General features: G+C 38.8%; 1 protein-coding gene across 1 annotated transcript in view; it reads left to right on the forward strand.

Moving 5' to 3' along the window:
- The window catches only part of fbn1 (fibrillin 1), a 62872-nt gene that overhangs the window by 33833 nt on the left and 11790 nt on the right, over positions 1-17249 (forward strand). The window contains 21 exon segments of the mRNA XM_051134579.1: positions 4933-5055; positions 5141-5263; positions 5349-5474; positions 5622-5744; positions 8080-8202; positions 8288-8455; positions 10017-10085; positions 10169-10294; positions 10468-10590; positions 10669-10827; positions 11041-11112; positions 11209-11334; positions 11631-11753; positions 11871-11990; positions 13392-13508; positions 13724-13849; positions 13928-14047; positions 14150-14275; positions 16376-16531; positions 16873-16932; positions 17002-17127. Of these exon segments, the coding sequence (XP_050990536.1) occupies positions 4933-5055; positions 5141-5263; positions 5349-5474; positions 5622-5744; positions 8080-8202; positions 8288-8455; positions 10017-10085; positions 10169-10294; positions 10468-10590; positions 10669-10827; positions 11041-11112; positions 11209-11334; positions 11631-11753; positions 11871-11990; positions 13392-13508; positions 13724-13849; positions 13928-14047; positions 14150-14275; positions 16376-16531; positions 16873-16932; positions 17002-17127 (2535 nt within the window).

Here is a 17249-nt window from a genome sequence, read left to right on the forward strand (position 1 = left end):
TTGCAAAATGATATAAAATCACATCTGCATATTGTTCTAAATATAGACTCATTGTTAAGCAATGTTTTTGGCATAAGTATGCATTTTTTTCTGTAAAATATGAATCATTTTATTGGTGTCCCCTGATTTCATGTCAGCCCTGTTACCCTCATCAAAAAACCCATGTAAAATAATGTACATTCATGTGACATCATTTCTAGGAGGCAACATCATCTCTCAACCAGGATTCCAACACTTCAAACACCAGCATGTTTCCCTCACTCTATTTTTGATGATTTATGAGGCTTGACTGAGGGGGGAAATCATGCAATGTCAAACCTGTTACCATTTTTAAAATGTAAATTTACACATTTATTACATTTAATGTAATCAACATATATTAGTAAAATCCTTTCAAAGTGTACAGTATGTGCTTTTATGAACGTAACTATTAGCAATCAGCAAATACTTTTTAGAGCAACAGGTTTTGACGTGTGTAACAGGGCTGACGTTGATTAGGTTTGACCCTGTTTTTTAAAGATAGTCTGTTTAAAATTCAAACATTTTAAAGATATATTATTGAGCTAATGCCTATATCTTTCAGTAGCATATGAGTATATAGCATCTAGTAACGCTTGTGTCGGTAACAGGGTTGACGAAAATACCAAAACAATAGTCACAGAATAATTAATGACCTAGCGTGAGATGGAGTCTTTAAGGTGTCTTCATTTCGTAGATGGATATTTAAAAAATGTTGATTAAACTTTTTTATTTTTCAATTTTTCCAAGTGGAAAAGGCACTAATTTTGTGGAAAGACCCTTTTACTTCTTCGCCGTGTTTTGATTGGGATTTTCAACACTGTTACAGAAGATGCGTAACAGCGCCTCCTGCCATATGATTCTTACTTAGATTGTTAATGGCGGTTGCTAGGGTGTTGCTGGGTGGTTCATAAGGTTGTAGGTGTGTTGCTAGGGTGTTCTGGGCGGTTGTCAGTTTGAGCTCTGTCTCTATGTCTCTCTCTCAGTCTCAGTCTCTCTCTCTCGCTCATATTTTCCGTGTTTTCGGAGCATGTTTTCCTGGTCTGATCTGAGTCAGCGCGCAGGAATCCCGAGGCGCCTCATGTTCTCGGAGCTCCAGCTCGGGATATCTGCACGTGAGGTTGAGCTGGGAGAAATTCGGCCCAGATTCCTGAGCGCTGATCAGCGGCTAATGAAACGGCCCGTTGGAGCCGCTCAGGCAGTGGAAGCAGATGGGCGGCAGCGGCAGCGGCGCTCGTCCTCGTGTTTGTGTGACCGAATCTTCTGGCCCGCTTCCGAGCTCGCGTCTGCGTGTGTTTCTGTCCTGTTCGTATTTCTTTCTGTTGGCTTTTCATTTTAATTTCTTTCACATTTCCATGCTAAAAGCATTTCACGCACATCTGCGGCCGTTTGTTTCTCTGTGTATTTTCGCTGGTGATGATTTTAATGTGTGTCATTTATAAACGTCCTGCCGCGAATCAGACGCGAGCTTCATTTAACGTGATGTTTTCCAGGCGTGATGAGACTGACGTCTGATGGTAATGAACTGAAGATCATTTATTTGGGTTGTGTTGGATTGTGGGAGAGCTGAATCAGTGATGGATGAGCGTTTGAAGGTCATCTGCGTTCCTCTTCACGTGTGTTTTAATTGGCCCGTCGGGCACGTGTGAATAGGGTGATGCCATCAGTGGGCGTCAGCTTCATGGGTGGGGTCAAGGTCAGGGGTCAGCGCGCACACACACACACACCATGTCAGAGTGTTTTCCAGTGTTTCAGGATTTTTATGTTTCTGGTGAGTTAAAAATGAATCTCTGTGTGACAATTCAACTAAAGTCTGAAACATGAATAGAAATAGAACAGAAGGGACTCTCTTTAACCTGAAATATTTATAATAGTGCTGTCAAACAATTAATCGCATCCAAATTAAAAGTTTTTGTTTACATTATATGTGTGTGTACTGTGTATATTTATTATATATTTATATAAATACATACACATGCATGGATATATATATATATTTATTTAAATCTAATTGTTTATAAATTAAATACATTTATATATAATAATAATTATATGAATAAAATTATATACATGTAAATATAAATAAATATTTTAAATATATATACTGTGTGTGTGTGTGTGTATATGTATATATATATTTATATATATATATATATATATATATATATAATATACACAATATACACACATATATTCTGTAAGCAAAAACTTTTATTTTGGATGCAATTAATCGTGATTAATCACTTGACAGCACTAATTTGTAATTATAAATATAAATATAAATTAAGATTTTAAGATAATTTAACAACATATTTGCGTGTTTATGCCGCTTTGATTACTTTTTTATTTAATTGAGATACTGTTATAGTTTTTAAATATTTAATTTTTAATTTTTTTTTTTGATATATATTTAATATTTGTAATATATTTTTATCTGTAAAGTTTTACTTTTATTGTTTTTTTAATTTGTAATTTTTATGAATTAATTCATGTTTAGTAAGCATTTTATTTTGATTGTTTTTATTTTAAAGTAATTTTTGGTCCCACTTTATTTTACGATCCAATTCTCACTATTAATTACAACTTTTGCCTCTGTAAGCTCATAATTTGCTTCTTCTTATTAGTAAGGTAGCTGTTAAGTTTAAGTATTAAAGGATCTAAAATATTAGATATTAACAGCCAATAAGCCAGGAATATGCATGGTAAGTAGTTAATAGTGAGAACTGGTCCTTAGAATAAAGCGTTACCTAATATGTGTATTTTAATTTTACACGTTTATGAGTTCGTTTTTCAGTAAGTGTTTTATTCATTATTAGTGTGTCATGTGCTGTGTATTTGTTCAGTCCACAGATCATGATGATCTTCCTGCCCTAGAGAAACATTCGTCATGCAGTTTTATTCTCTTTCAGCACTTCACGTGTTTGTGCTTTAATTCTGTGTAATTTGACTGGCGTGATAATGAGTCTTTATTGATGAGCTTGTTTATCTGAGCTCAGTTCCCATCAGGCCAGTTAAGTGGTTTATTTTGGAGTAAACACTGAAGCGCTCCATTATTTCCTCTCTCTGGTTTTATCACTTTGATTCGGTGTCAGCTGGACGTGTGTTGCGCATATTTTGCGGATTAGATTTGCTCTAATAAAAGCTCAGCGTGCTATCGGGACGAGCAGACGGAGAGGTCGCTCCGCTCCGGTTATTTGAGGACAGACCGAGAGCTGCGGTCTAATGAGACTCCGTGGAGGAACAGAATGTGAAGGTCTCGCAGCTGAACTTCATCAGACACGTTCAGCGACGCGCTCGTTAAACAATCTCATTAGACGGACACTGACCGCTCGTGGGATGCTGGGATTAAGCGGACGCAATTATTTCAGGCCCCGCTACAGGAGATGACGTCACGCTCCGGGACGGCGCCGCTCACGTGGTCAGGCGTCGTGTTCACGGGTCGCCAGATGTGAACTTGAGTTCACTGTGTGGCGGGAGCGCGACGTGTCATGTGACAATATGTGTGTCGCAACAGAGTGCAAAGTAAATGCTTCATTCACCATTGTGAAATTGATTTTTAATAATAACTTCTAAACCTTTACAGACAGACCAGCTTTGCTTTTCTTTAAGGAATTCATTCGCAATTACAGTTAAGTCCAAAAGTTTACAGCCCCCTTTTGGAATCTTCAAAATAAGAGGGATCATACAAAATGTGTTATTTTTTTTTATTTAGTACTGACCTGAAGAAGATATTTCACATAAAAGATGTCCATAAGAGAAAATAGTTGAATTTAAAAAAAATGACCCTGTTCAAACGTTTACACCCCCTTGATTCTTAATACTGTGTTGTTTCCTGAATGATCCACAGCTGTGTTTTTTGTTTAGTGATAGTTGTTCATGAGTCCTTTGTTTGTCCTGAACAGTTAAACTGCTGCTGTTCTTCAGAAAAATCCTTTAGCTCCCAAAAATTCTATGGTTTTCCAGCTTTTTGTGTATTTGAACCCTTTCCAACAATGACTGTATGATTTTGAGATTCATCTTTCCAAACTGAGGACAACTGAGGGACTCACATGCAACTATTACAGAAGATTCAAACACTCACTGATGCATCAGAAGGAAAAACCATGCATTAAGAGCCGGGGGGTGAAAACTTTTGGAATTTGAAGATCAGGGTAAATTAAACTTAATTTGTCTTCTGGGAAACATGTAAGTATCTTCTGTAGCCTCTGAAGAGCAGTACTAAATGAAACAAATGTGATATTTAGGCAAAATAATAAAAAAGCACACATCTTCATTCTGTTCAAAAGTTTTCACCCCCTGGATCTTAATGTATGTTGTTTTCTTCTGGAGCATCAGTGAGTGTTTGAATCTTCTGTAATAGTTGCATATGAGTCCTTCATTTGTCCTCAGTGTGAAAATATGAATCTCAGTATCATGCAGTCATTGTTGGAAATGGTTCAAATACACAAAAATGCTGAAAAACCACAGAATTTGTGTGACCTGAAGGATTTTTCTGAAGAAAAGCAGCAGTTTAACTGTTCAGGACGAACAAGGGACTCATGAACAACTATCACTAAACAAAAAACACAGCTGTGGATCATTCACATAACAACACAGTGTTAAGAATCAAGCCATTTTTATGAATTCAACTATTATTTTCTCTTGTGGACTGTGTGTAAACATCTTTGATGTGAAATATCTTATTCAGGTCAGTACTAAATAATCAATAACATGCATTTTTTATGATCCCTCTTATTTTGGTAAAATAATTAACATTTTGCAGATTCCGAAAGGGGGGGTGTAAACTTTTGACCTCAACTGAGAAACAAAGCCTAACAAATCATGGCAAAAAAAAAATGCATATTTAAAAAATATGCAAAAAATGTTGGTTACACTTTCAGGTTGTGACTCTGTCTTCATGTGTGTGTGATTTAGATATTAACGAGTGTGAGATCGGCGCTCATAACTGCGACCGACACGCGACCTGTACGAACACCGCCGGCAGCTTCAAATGCAGCTGTGCTCCGGGCTGGATCGGGAACGGGATCAAATGCACAGGTATGAATTTTTGCTCATGATCTGGTGTGTTTGTATTGATGGTGGTCAGGTGTGCAGCAGAGCTGTTTCCCGTTTCCTGTTTCAGATCTGGACGAGTGTTCTAACGGGACGCACCTGTGCAGCCCCAGCGCGGACTGCATGAACACCATGGGCTCCTACCGCTGCCTGTGCAAGGAGGGATTCTCTGGAGACGGGTTCTACTGCGTCGGTACTGATTCTCACACACACACATATTCATTCACACATGTGATGTGATGCTGCTGTTAACGCACACGTGTGTGTGTGTCCTGTAGACTCGGATGAGTGTGCGGAGAACGTGAATCTGTGTGAGAACGGACACTGTCTGAACATCGCGGGTGGATACCGCTGTGAGTGTGACATGGGCTTCATCCCCACCGCAGACGGGAAAGCCTGTGAAGGTGAGACACTCCTCTGTCTGTCTGTCTTATGTGTGTCTATGTGTGTTTGTGCCTCAGAGCTGTGCGGTTCTGCAGTTTCCTGTGAGTCCAGTTCCTCCAGATCAAGGCCCGTAATGCGTTACAGCTGTTGTGTGTGTTTCTCCGCAGACATAGACGAGTGCACGTTTGCAGACATCTGTGTGAACGGCCGCTGCCGCAACATCCCAGGTCTCTTCCGGTGCCTGTGTGACCCCGGATACGAGCTGGACCGCAGCGGAGGAAACTGCACAGGTATGGGATCAGCTCACGCACCAGACACGTGACAAGTAACGTGAGTTCGTAATCAGATTACCTTTTTAATTAACTAGTAACATAACATTACTCTTTAGTAATTACTTTTTTAAATAAGTAACGCAAGTTACTTTGTTTCCTTATTTAGTCACTGGCAACTCTCCTGACTGCATGTTGAGAGCAGTGTTGGGTGTAACAAGTTGCTAAGTAATTAGTTACTGTAATTTAATTGCTTTTCCTTGAAGAAGTAAGGGGTTTCTCTTATATTATTTCTGTAATTTAATTACAGTTACTTCTTAAGTACTTAAACTTAATACAGGCTGTAGAACATTTATATACAATACAATACAATACAATAGTGGATTTAAAAGTCTAACCTTAAATTGCATGCTTTTTCAGAACATTGGTGTACTTTAGTGTTCAGTTCTCACTATTAACTTGTTGGCTGTCAACAGTGTTGGGGGTAACACATTACAAGTAACATGAGTTATGTAATCAGATTACTTTTTTCAAGTAACTAGTAAAGTAGCGCATTACTTTTCAGTTTACATGAAAATAGTTTCCTGTTTATTGATTGAAAGCTCTCCTGTGCCAGGAGTGAAATCAGGAGTGAGATGTTACTTTAGTTCTAGAATAAATGTGAACATGCATTAATTCATCTCACTCACCAAAAAAAAAAACAGATTCAGTTTTCCTCAAAATTAATAAAAACAATTAAATGCAACTCAGAATATGACGCAAACCTGCAAATTAAATGCTAAAGAATACAAATATCCTTTATATATTTAATCCTGATTTATTAACTGATGTCTTTGCTGATGACCTTTGTTGATCCAGTTCAACCATACTAATAAGCAAAATGTACTCAAGATTAACTAACATTTGTTCTTCTCATATTTTTTATTGCTGAAGAGTGTTGAACTTTCATGTTCTGCGTTCTACTGTACAGACATTAATTCACTTTTCCTTCAGCCTGAGGCTTTTGGTGTAAAAGGGCTTTAACAGTTGCCAAAAATATAACTTTTTATATTAAAACAAACAAGCAAACCCTGCCCAGATTTAAAAAGTATCTCAAAAGTAACATAATGCATTGCTTTCCATAAAAAGTAACTAAGTAATGTAATTAGTTACTTTTGTAGGGAGTAACGAAAAATTAGATTGCATTACTTTTAAAAGTAACTTTCCCCAACACCGGTTATTAGCATGAATGTTACTGGGATATTGGTTGTTTATTATTACTTGAAAAGCACATGTTACTGTCTTATTCTGCAAGACCTTATTCTAAATCCTTAATTCTACCCAATTCTTAAACTTAAAATGGTCAAAAACTACTAAGTATAAATAAGCAGTAAATAGGTGCAAATTGAGGCAAAAGTGTAGTTAGTTCATAGTGAGAATTGGACCTAAATGTAAAAGTGTGACCAGAATAATTTGTGACCCTGGACCATAAAACCAGTCATAGGTATATTTACAACCAGTAGCACAGGTATATTTATAGCAATAGCCAAAAACACATGGTAAATTATCGATTTTTCTTTTATGCCAAAAATAATTAGGATATTAAGATCATGTTCCATGAAGATATTTTGTAAATTTTCTACTGTAAATATATCAAAACTTAATTTTTGATTAGTAATATGCATTGTTAAGAACTTTATTTGGACAACTTTAAAGGTGATTTTCTCAATATTTTGATTTTTTTGCACCCTCAGATTACAGATTTTTTTTTTTTTTTTGTATCTCGATGAAATATTGTCCTAACAAACCACACATCAATGGAAAGCATCAATTATTTATTCATCTTTCAGATTATGTATAAATCTGAATTTCAAAAAATTGTTGTTAAATTGAAAGAATTAAAAGAACCATTTCAATTCTATCCTTATATTCTTCATTAACTTGTCAAGGTTGATAAAGGATTTAGAAAGTAATTAGTAATAAGTAATTAAATAATTTTTGGAGAGAGTAATTTGTCCAGTAATCTAAATACATGCTACAATGTAATGAGTAACTAGTAATTAATTACTTTTTTGTATAGTAACTTACCCAACACTGGTTGAAAGAAATTGGGAGCCTGAGGCTTTTTACTTTCATTTTTGGTGTGTCGTTTACAGTTGCCAAAAATTTAACTTTTGGTCTTTTTGTTATTAAAAATATATGAACAAGCCCAGCTCAAGTGACAAATAGTAACGCAAAAGTAACATAATGCATTACTTTCCACAAAAAGTAACTTAAGTAACGCAATATTGTACCGCATTACTTTTAAAAGTAACTTTCCCCAACCCTGGTGATCTCTCCTCTCATCTCGCTCTTCTCTCTCTCTGTTCTGTGTCAGACGTGGACGAGTGCGCCAACCCGACCACCTGCATCAGCGGCCTGTGTCTGAACACGCCGGGCAGCTACATCTGCAACTGTCCGCCCGGCTTTGAGCTCAACCCCACTGGAGTGGGCTGTGTCGGTGAGACGCCTTAACCCTGAACACCCCCAGCCGACGCCGTATGCGCCGCGGCACTCACGATGTCGTCTGTCTGTCTGTCTTGCAGACACTCGCTCTGGAAACTGCTACCTGGAACTGCAGTATCGTGGTGATTTCTCAGACAGTCTGTACTGCTCGACGGAGATCGGTGTGGGCGTGTCCAAAGCGTCCTGCTGCTGTTCTCTGGGTCAGGCGTGGGGGTCGCCCTGCGAGGCCTGTCCGACGCCCAACTCCAGTGAGTCTCACACACACGTGTACTAGTTCTCGATTCACTCTCTGCAATTCTAGTTATATATGGGACATTTATTTGCAAAAACAAATCATGTTTTTCATTGTGCATTCCAGTTAATCTCAATCAAACTGCAGCTGGGTTATTTTGATGTAAGATAAAAATAACTAAAAATACAGCTAACACAATAAAAACATGATAACATAATAATAAAAAACATGATTTTTGAAAATTTGAAAACAGCCTTCATATGTAACATCATCATTTATTGGGTACTTTCATTTGGGAGGTGGCTGTCCCGAACCCTAACCCCTAAATTTGAACTTATGAAAATCATATTGAAATAATTTTTATATCTTTTTTTTTCATTGTTCCAAAATACCTTTTTGATTCTTTTAAAAAGTGAAGTTTAAATATATTTTATTTTATTTTATTTTATTTTTTTCTTTTTCTTATGAAACTTTATGTGAATAAAAAAAAAAGTCTCGCATTTTTCATATCATTATCGAAACCATGTATGTATGTTTTAGTCCATTGGCTGAGATTTATTTTAACTAAACCCATAAATGTATGATCAGTAAATATTCCTGTGTCTCTCAGAGCTACAAGGTGTAAGCAGATACTGTAGGTCTCATCATTTTGAGCTAAATGTGTTCAAAAGTCTGAAAAAATTTGTGTGCAACTTTAAGGAACGCCACAACCGAACACCTTTTGCAAAGAGATGGAACATTTCCAGTAAATTTCAGAAATTTTCCAGAAATTTGGAAACTTTTTCAGGATTTTTTGGAATCTTCCTGGGATTTCTGGGATGTTTCCAGAAATTTACCAAAAATTTTCCACCCCTTTGCAACCCTATTTGCAAATAACACTTTTTTTGGGTGTTATTCCATAACATTTAGTTTTTATATGCGTACCACTTTTTAGAACTGTGCTAGCTAACCATACGCTGATTAGCATCTTTAACTTCAAAAGTATCTAAAATGGTCACCACCGAAACATTTGGTGGTGTTTCAGTATTGACGTCTTTGTTTTTTGGGGTTTTATCCCATAGAATTGGATTAGACATAAAAGAGAAGACATAATCCTCTTATTTTGGGAAAATGAGCAAAATGTTAATACAGTTATGCAATTTTGTATTTTTGTATGTTTTAGTAGTGTTTTAGTATGTGAGTTAAAATTCTGTACTGTGATGTAGTCGCTATTAAAGCCTTACTGTCACGACTGAAGCACTGGATTTTATCAAAAATAAATTGTACTGAATTATCAACTAAGATGTTCTGATAGTTTTTGGTTCACTGTATGTTCAAACTAATGAATCCAAAACTTGAAATCCAAAAACTGAAAATACAGTATGAGAATTAACTCCACAATTACTAGAAATGTTTTAAAGTTTTTGGTAAAAGACACATTTTTGGAATTTTTTTTCCGAGACATTTTCAACGCTGTCTTCTGTAAAATGGCCCTTATATATTTGTTAATGAGTAGGTTATAGTTATTGTTAATGATTATTATTATTATAGTTGTTGGTTCAGTTATCATTCTCTGATGTGTTGTTTGTTTCTCTCAGCGGAGTACAAGGTTCTTTGTCCTGGAGGCGAAGGATTCCGACCCAATCCCATCACGGTGATACTAGAGGGTAGATCTACAGCGCGCACACACACACACACACACACATCCGTCCTCCAGTGCTGCGTGTTGACCTCTCTGTCTGTGTGTCAGATATCAACGAGTGTCAGGAGCTGCCTGGTCTGTGTCAGGGAGGAAACTGCATCAACACGTTTGGCAGTTTTCACTGTGAATGTCCGAAAGGTTTTGCACTCAGTGAAGAAACCAGAATCTGTGAAGGTCAGTCCGACTTCCTCTTTCACACACTCTCTGTCTCTCTCACTAGGTCGGCTTTATTTATGCAGTGCTTTACACTCAGAGGAAGTCTTTTCCAATTTTGCATGAAGCAACAACATTGTGACTCAGTTTAGAATGCATTTTCATTAAAGTATTGATTCATTGTGTGTGTGTAGATGTGAATGAGTGTGACCGTCAAGGCATCTGCGGTCCGGGTCAGTGTTACAACACCATAGGGAACTACACCTGCATCTGCCCAGCCGAGTACATGCAGATCAACGGAGGAAACAACTGCATGGGTGAGTCACGCTACACGCGTCACGCCGGCGGTGTCCTTCGGTGCAGACGCTGATGCGTTTCTTCTGCTGTGTGTTCAGATATGCGCAAGAGCTTGTGCTACAGGAACTACTACTCTGATAACGCCACGTGTGATGGAGAGCTGACCTTCAACATGACCAAGAAGTTCTGCTGCTGCTCGTACAACATCGGCCGGGCCTGGAATAAACCCTGCGAGAAGTGTCCCATCCCCAGCACCAGTGAGACACACATAAACGTTCATGCATTCATTAATTCAGCAAATAAGGAAGTTTTAAACATCTGTATGTCTAGAAGAGTAGGGCTGGAGACTCTTTTTTAGCCATTTCTTGAATAATGTCAGGGATTTGACACATAAACCTTTAAAAAGTCTTTGAAAATTTGGCTTTATTAAGCACACACAGTCATGATCGTAACGCTGTTCTCTACTGCAGATGAGTTCGCTGTGCTGTGTGGAAGTGAGAGACCTGGATATATCATTGACATTTACACCGGTCAAGTCATTGGTAAACACGCAGACTCATTCAAAGACATTCAGACACACAGTTCTGTGTCTTCAAGACTTCACATCCATCCTCTGCGTGTGTTCGTGTGATTCACAGACATCGACGAGTGCCGTGAGATTCCTGGAGTGTGCGACAACGGCGTGTGTATCAACATGATCGGCAGTTTCCGCTGTGAATGTCCGATGGGTTTCGTCTATAATGACAAGATGCTGATCTGTGAGGGTAAGAGCTGTAAATATTACATCTGTTTATTTGAGATTATCATATGTTTGCATATATGTCTGTCAGCCTGTTATGAAAACAGAGATGTCTGTTAGTAATTTAAAACCTTCATTCATGACATTTCATTGTTTTAAACAATAAACAAACATGATAGTATAGTCAGCTGAAGCGTTGATACATGAGTGTATTTTATCAAATAAGCGTCCGTGTTATGCCCCTTGAGAGACTAAGATCTGCAATAACGAACAGAAACTGTGACAGGATTTCCCAATGCTCTGTGAATGACGTGTGTGCAGATATTGATGAATGCCAGAACGGGCCGGTGTGTCAGCAGAACGCTGTCTGTCTGAACGTTCCTGGAAGTTTCCGCTGTGAGTGTAAACCTGGATACCGGCAAACTCCCACCCAGCAGTGTGTCGGTGAGTGTGTGTGTGTGTGTGTGTAATGAAGATGTCCCATCTCATATTGCTCATAGTGTGTGTGTGTGAGATGATAATGATAGTGATGATGATGATGATTGTCTCTTCCTTTCTCAGATCGTAACGAGTGTGCTGAGAATCCAAACATCTGCAGTCCGGGTCAGTGTATTGACATGGTGGGTAGTTACCGCTGTATCTGCCCCAACGGCTTCAAATCCATGCCAGACCTGTGTATCGGTGAGAGATCAGCCTCACACACCCGTCCATCTGTCTGTCTGTGCTACATCCTCATGTATATAACCAACTAACTACATGTGTTCATAACTAACTGACCGTCTGTGGTCTCTGTTCATGTTCATAACTAACTAACTAACACTAACTAACTAACCAAACCTAACTAACCATCTGTGGTCTGTGTTCTTAACTAATTTGTAGTCTGTGTCCGTATCTAACGAACGAACTAACTAACTAACTAACTACCTAACCACCCGTAGTCTGTTCAGAACGTAACTTACTGTCTGTGGTCTGTTTATAACTAACCAACAGTCTTTGGTTTCTGTTCATGTTTATAACTAACTAACTAACTAACCAACCAAAACTAACCAACCATCTGTGGTATGTGTTCTTAACTAATTGGCAGTCTGTGTTCATAACTAACTAATTAACTAACTAACTAACCGTCTATGGTCTTTTCATAATTAACTGACTGTCTGTGGTCTTCATTCATAACTAACCAACAGTCTGTGGTCTCTAACTAACTAACTACCTAGCTAACCATCTGTGGTCTGTATTCATAACTAACTGGCAGTCTGTCTTCATAACTAACTAACTAACCAACCGTTTGTGGTCTGTGTTTGTAACTAACCAGCAGTCTGTGGTCTCGGTTCATGTCTATAATTAACTAACTAATTAACCTCCTAGCTAACCATCTGTGGTCTCTATTCATAACTAACTAGCGGTCTGTTTTCATAACTAACTAACCAACCGTCTGTGGTCTGTGTTTGTAACTGTGGTCTGTGGTCTCTGTTCATGTTTATAACTAACTAACTAACTAACTAACTAGCCGCCTGTGGTCGGTTCATAATTAATTGACTGTATGTGGTCTTCATTCATAACTAACCAACAGTCTGTGGTCTCTGTTCATGTTTATAACTAACTAATTAACTACCTAGCTAACCATCTGTGTTCTGTATTCATAACTAACTGGTGGTCTGTGTTCATAACTAACTAACTAACTAACTAACCATCTGTGGTCTGTGTTTGTAACTAACCAGCAGTCTGTGGTCTCTGTTCATGTTCATAACTAACTAACTAACTAACTAACCATCTGTGGTCTGTGTTTGTAACTAACCAGCAGTCTGTGGTCTCTGTTCATGTTCATAACTAACTAACTAACTAACTAACTAACTAACTAACTAACTAACCATCTGTGGTCTGTGTTTGTAACTAACCAGCAGTCTGTGGTCTCTGTTCATGTTCTAACTAACTAACTAACTAACTAACTAACTAACTAACTAACTAACTAACTAACTAACCATCTGTGGCTTGTTTGTAGTTAACTGACCTTCTGTAGTCTGTTTTCATAGTAGCTAGCGGTCTGTGTTCATAACTAACTGTCTTTCTGTGATCTGTGTTCAGATGTGGATGAGTGCGAGCGTCAGCCGTGTGGAAATGGAACCTGTAAGAACACTGTAGGCTCCTACAACTGCCTGTGTTACCCAGGATTCCAGCTGTCACACAACAACGACTGCATCGGTACACACACACACACACACGCACGCACGCGCACAAGTGTTAACGAATGATATTTTAATGATGATACTGTTTTCTTTCACTGTTTTTCCTGTTGACTTGAAGCACGAATGGCTGTTATGTAGAAGTTTATAAATAAGCATAGAATATTTATTAACTCCACAACAGACAGACATGTGTTTGTGTGTTAACAGCTCTGTTTTGTTTGCGTTGTTCAGATACAGACGAGTGCACGTCGCTCCGTGGCTTGTGTCGGAACGGAAACTGCATGAACACGGTGGGCTCGTTTTTGTGCTTGTGTCTGGACGGGTATAAACTCTCTCCTGACGGCCGGACGTGTGTGGGTGAGTCCTGAAGCTGCTCCGCTGGACCTCCAGCGTGTGTGTTTGTGTTTGTGTTGACATCACATCTCTTCTGCTCAGACATCAACGAGTGTTTGATCAGCCCCGGCACCTGCGGCCCGGGAACGTGCCAGAATCTGGACGGCTCCTACAGGTGCATCTGTCCTCCTGGATACTTCCTGCAGAACGACAGATGTGAAGGTCAGTGAGGTTCAAGACGACGGTCACGGCATCACTAGCACCGGTCCTCACGGCGATGCGCTCAAACCGCTGACGTCCGTGTGTGTGTGTGTGTTTGCGCAGATATCGACGAATGCACTCAGACTGCAGAGATCTGCATCTTTGGCAAGTGCGTGAACACGCCGGGCAGCTTCAGGTGCGAGTGTCCGGAGGGATTCCAGCTGTCCGCGAATGGAAAGAGATGCGTGGGTGAGTGATCGCAGACATATCCCACAGCTCCACTGGTCTTCGTTCCAGAGGCTCCTATACACGAGTTTGTTGAGAACATGATGCTGCAGGTCATCAGTCAGGAAGCTCGTCATGTTTAATGATTTGTTCCTCATGAAGTAGGAAGGAAAACGTTCATTTATTGTCTTTCACTCACTCATACTTTCCATTCTGCCTCTCTGACTCCGTGTGTGAGTGTTTAGAGGCTGGAAAGGGTTCTGCAAATGAAAAACAGGCCTCGGGGAATAACAGCAACACAGCCGCCCATCTCTTTCTCAACAACACACACACTCACACACACTCACTCCACCACTGAAATTCAGTCACTCTACTGTAAAAGTGTATGGACTGCTACTGTGTCTATGTACAGTTAGTACAGATTTAGCTCATTTCTGGGTACAGAATAATTCTGCTAATGTACTTTTAAGCATTGACAAATTATTTGAGAAAGAATCATTCAGCAGAACACTTGTCACGCATCGGTGATTCTCATGTCATCTTAATCATTGAGTTGGCTTAAGAAAATCTCTTCCTAGAGCTACAAGTTACAACCACCCAACTATCAAACCCACCAAAAATCTCATAGACTTTGAGCCAGAACTCCCAGAATCCCTTGAGACTAAATCAACCTTTGTTTCTATATTCATTCTAAGCCATTCAATCTCTCTCTCTCTCTCTATGTATCTAACCCTAACTCTATCTAACTCAGGCTAGCAATACGTTGATCATGCTAACAACATGCTAGTAACATGCTAATCATGCTAGAATCATGCTAGCAAGATGTTAATTATGCTAGAATCATGCTAGCAACATGCCTGTAACATGCTGATCATGCTAACGTGCTAGTAAGTTGCTAATCATGTTGTTAAAAACATGCTGGCAACATGTTAATCATGCTAGAATCATACTAGCAACATGCTAGTAACTTGCTAGTCATGCTTGAATTTTGTTAGCAACATGTAATTAACATGTTAATCATGCTAGCAACATGCTGGTAACATGTTAATTAGGTTAAAAACATACTAATCATGCTAGAAACATGCTAGTAACTGGCTAATCATAGTAACAACATGCTAATTCATGTTAAATCATGCTAGCAACATGTTGATTTACATTAAATCATGCTAGTAATATGCTAATGATGCTAGAAACATGTCAGTAACATGCTAGTAACTTGCTAATCATGTTATAAACATGCTAACAACATGCTAGTAACATGCTAATCATGCTAGAATCATGCTAGCAAGATGTTAATTATGCTAGAATCCTGCTAGCAACGTGCTTGCAACATGCGGATCATGCAAACAACATGCTAGTAAGTTGCTAATCATGTTAAAAACATGCTAGTGACATGCTAATTATGCTAGAATCGTGCTAGCAGCATGCTAGTAACTTGCTAGTCATGCTTGAGTCTTGTTAGCAACATGTAATTAACATGTTAATCATGCTAGCAACATGCTGGTAACATGTTAATTAGGTTAAAAACATACTAATCATGCTAGAAACATGCTAGTAACTGGCTAATCATAGTAACAACATGTTAATTCATGTTAAATCATGCTAGCAACATGTTGATTTACATTAAATCATGCTAGTGATATGCTAATTAATGCTAAATAAAACATAGTTAAACTATGCTAAATCATGTTAGCAGTACGGTTAAGTCTTGGTAGCAACATGCTGATTCATGCTAGAAACATGCGTATGTTTCCACTTTGTCTGAAACGTCAATTTCAACAATTGAATTCAAACTTTATAGCTTTTCAAAGTTATTTCAAACTTTCAGACAAATTCAAAGTTCATCTACAAACTTTACTCATCTTGTTTTATTTATCATTTCTGGGTGCAACTTAATTTTATGTGTAGTTATTTTCAATAATACATGTTTCCATTTAAGAACGAATGAGCTTTATTCTTTCTAAAAATGGTTCTTCTCAAATGATTCTTCTCAGTTGACTCTGCCCAAATTTGTGAACTGATTCTTCACAAATGGTTCTCCAGTTATTCTTCTCCAGTGATTCTGAGAATAATAATTGGCAGCTTCACACAAAAAAAAAATCAACATCTGTTTGTCATCATCAGATATTCGTGTGAATTACTGTTACACTAAATTCGAGAACGGACGCTGCCAGGCTCCGAAGCCCTTCAACACCACTAAAGGCCTCTGCTGCTGTAGCGCGATGCCGGGTCAGGGATGGGGCGACCCGTGCGAGATCTGCCCCTCTCCGGACGAGGAGGGTGAGTGCAAACACACACACACGTGTTTCCATGTTTTATGGGGACATTCCATAGGCGTAATGGTTTTTATACTGTACAAACCCTATTTTCTATCGCCCTACACCTAAACCTAGCCCTCACAGGAGACTGTGCACACTTTTTTACTTTTTGAAAAAACTCATTCTGCATGATTTATAAGCCTGTTTCCTCATCGGGAGCTAAAAAATGTCCCCACAAGGTCAAAATTTACTGGTATTACTATCCTTGTGGGGACATTTGGTCCCCATAACGTGATTAATGCCAGGTACACACACACACACACATGATGTGATGGCAGTAATAATTATTGTGTGTTTTAACAGCACACAAAGCTCTGTGTCCTGCTTCTGGTAAAATCATGACGACAGATGAAATCCCTGTGGGTGAGTGTCACTGAATCAGACACGCACACGTGTGTTGGTGAGCACAGGCTGATCAGTCGTGTGTTTCAGATGTGGACGAGTGCACAGAAAACCCTGGCATCTGCAAGAACGGCCACTGCATCAACACGGACGGGACGTTCCGCTGCGAATGTCCGTTCGGCTACCGGCTCGACACCACCGGGGTCAACTGTGAAGGTTTTAAACCGATCGTTTCCAGTCATATTTACTTCTGATCATGAATTATGAAACAAGTTCAGTTTCAGTTGTAAAGCAGCTCTACATTATTCATATCTCTTCAGTTCATTGTTGATTCAGTC

This window comes from Labeo rohita, chromosome 18 (genome assembly GCF_022985175.1).
Source record: "Labeo rohita strain BAU-BD-2019 chromosome 18, IGBB_LRoh.1.0, whole genome shotgun sequence".
Lineage (NCBI taxonomy): Eukaryota > Metazoa > Chordata > Actinopteri > Cypriniformes > Cyprinidae > Labeo > Labeo rohita.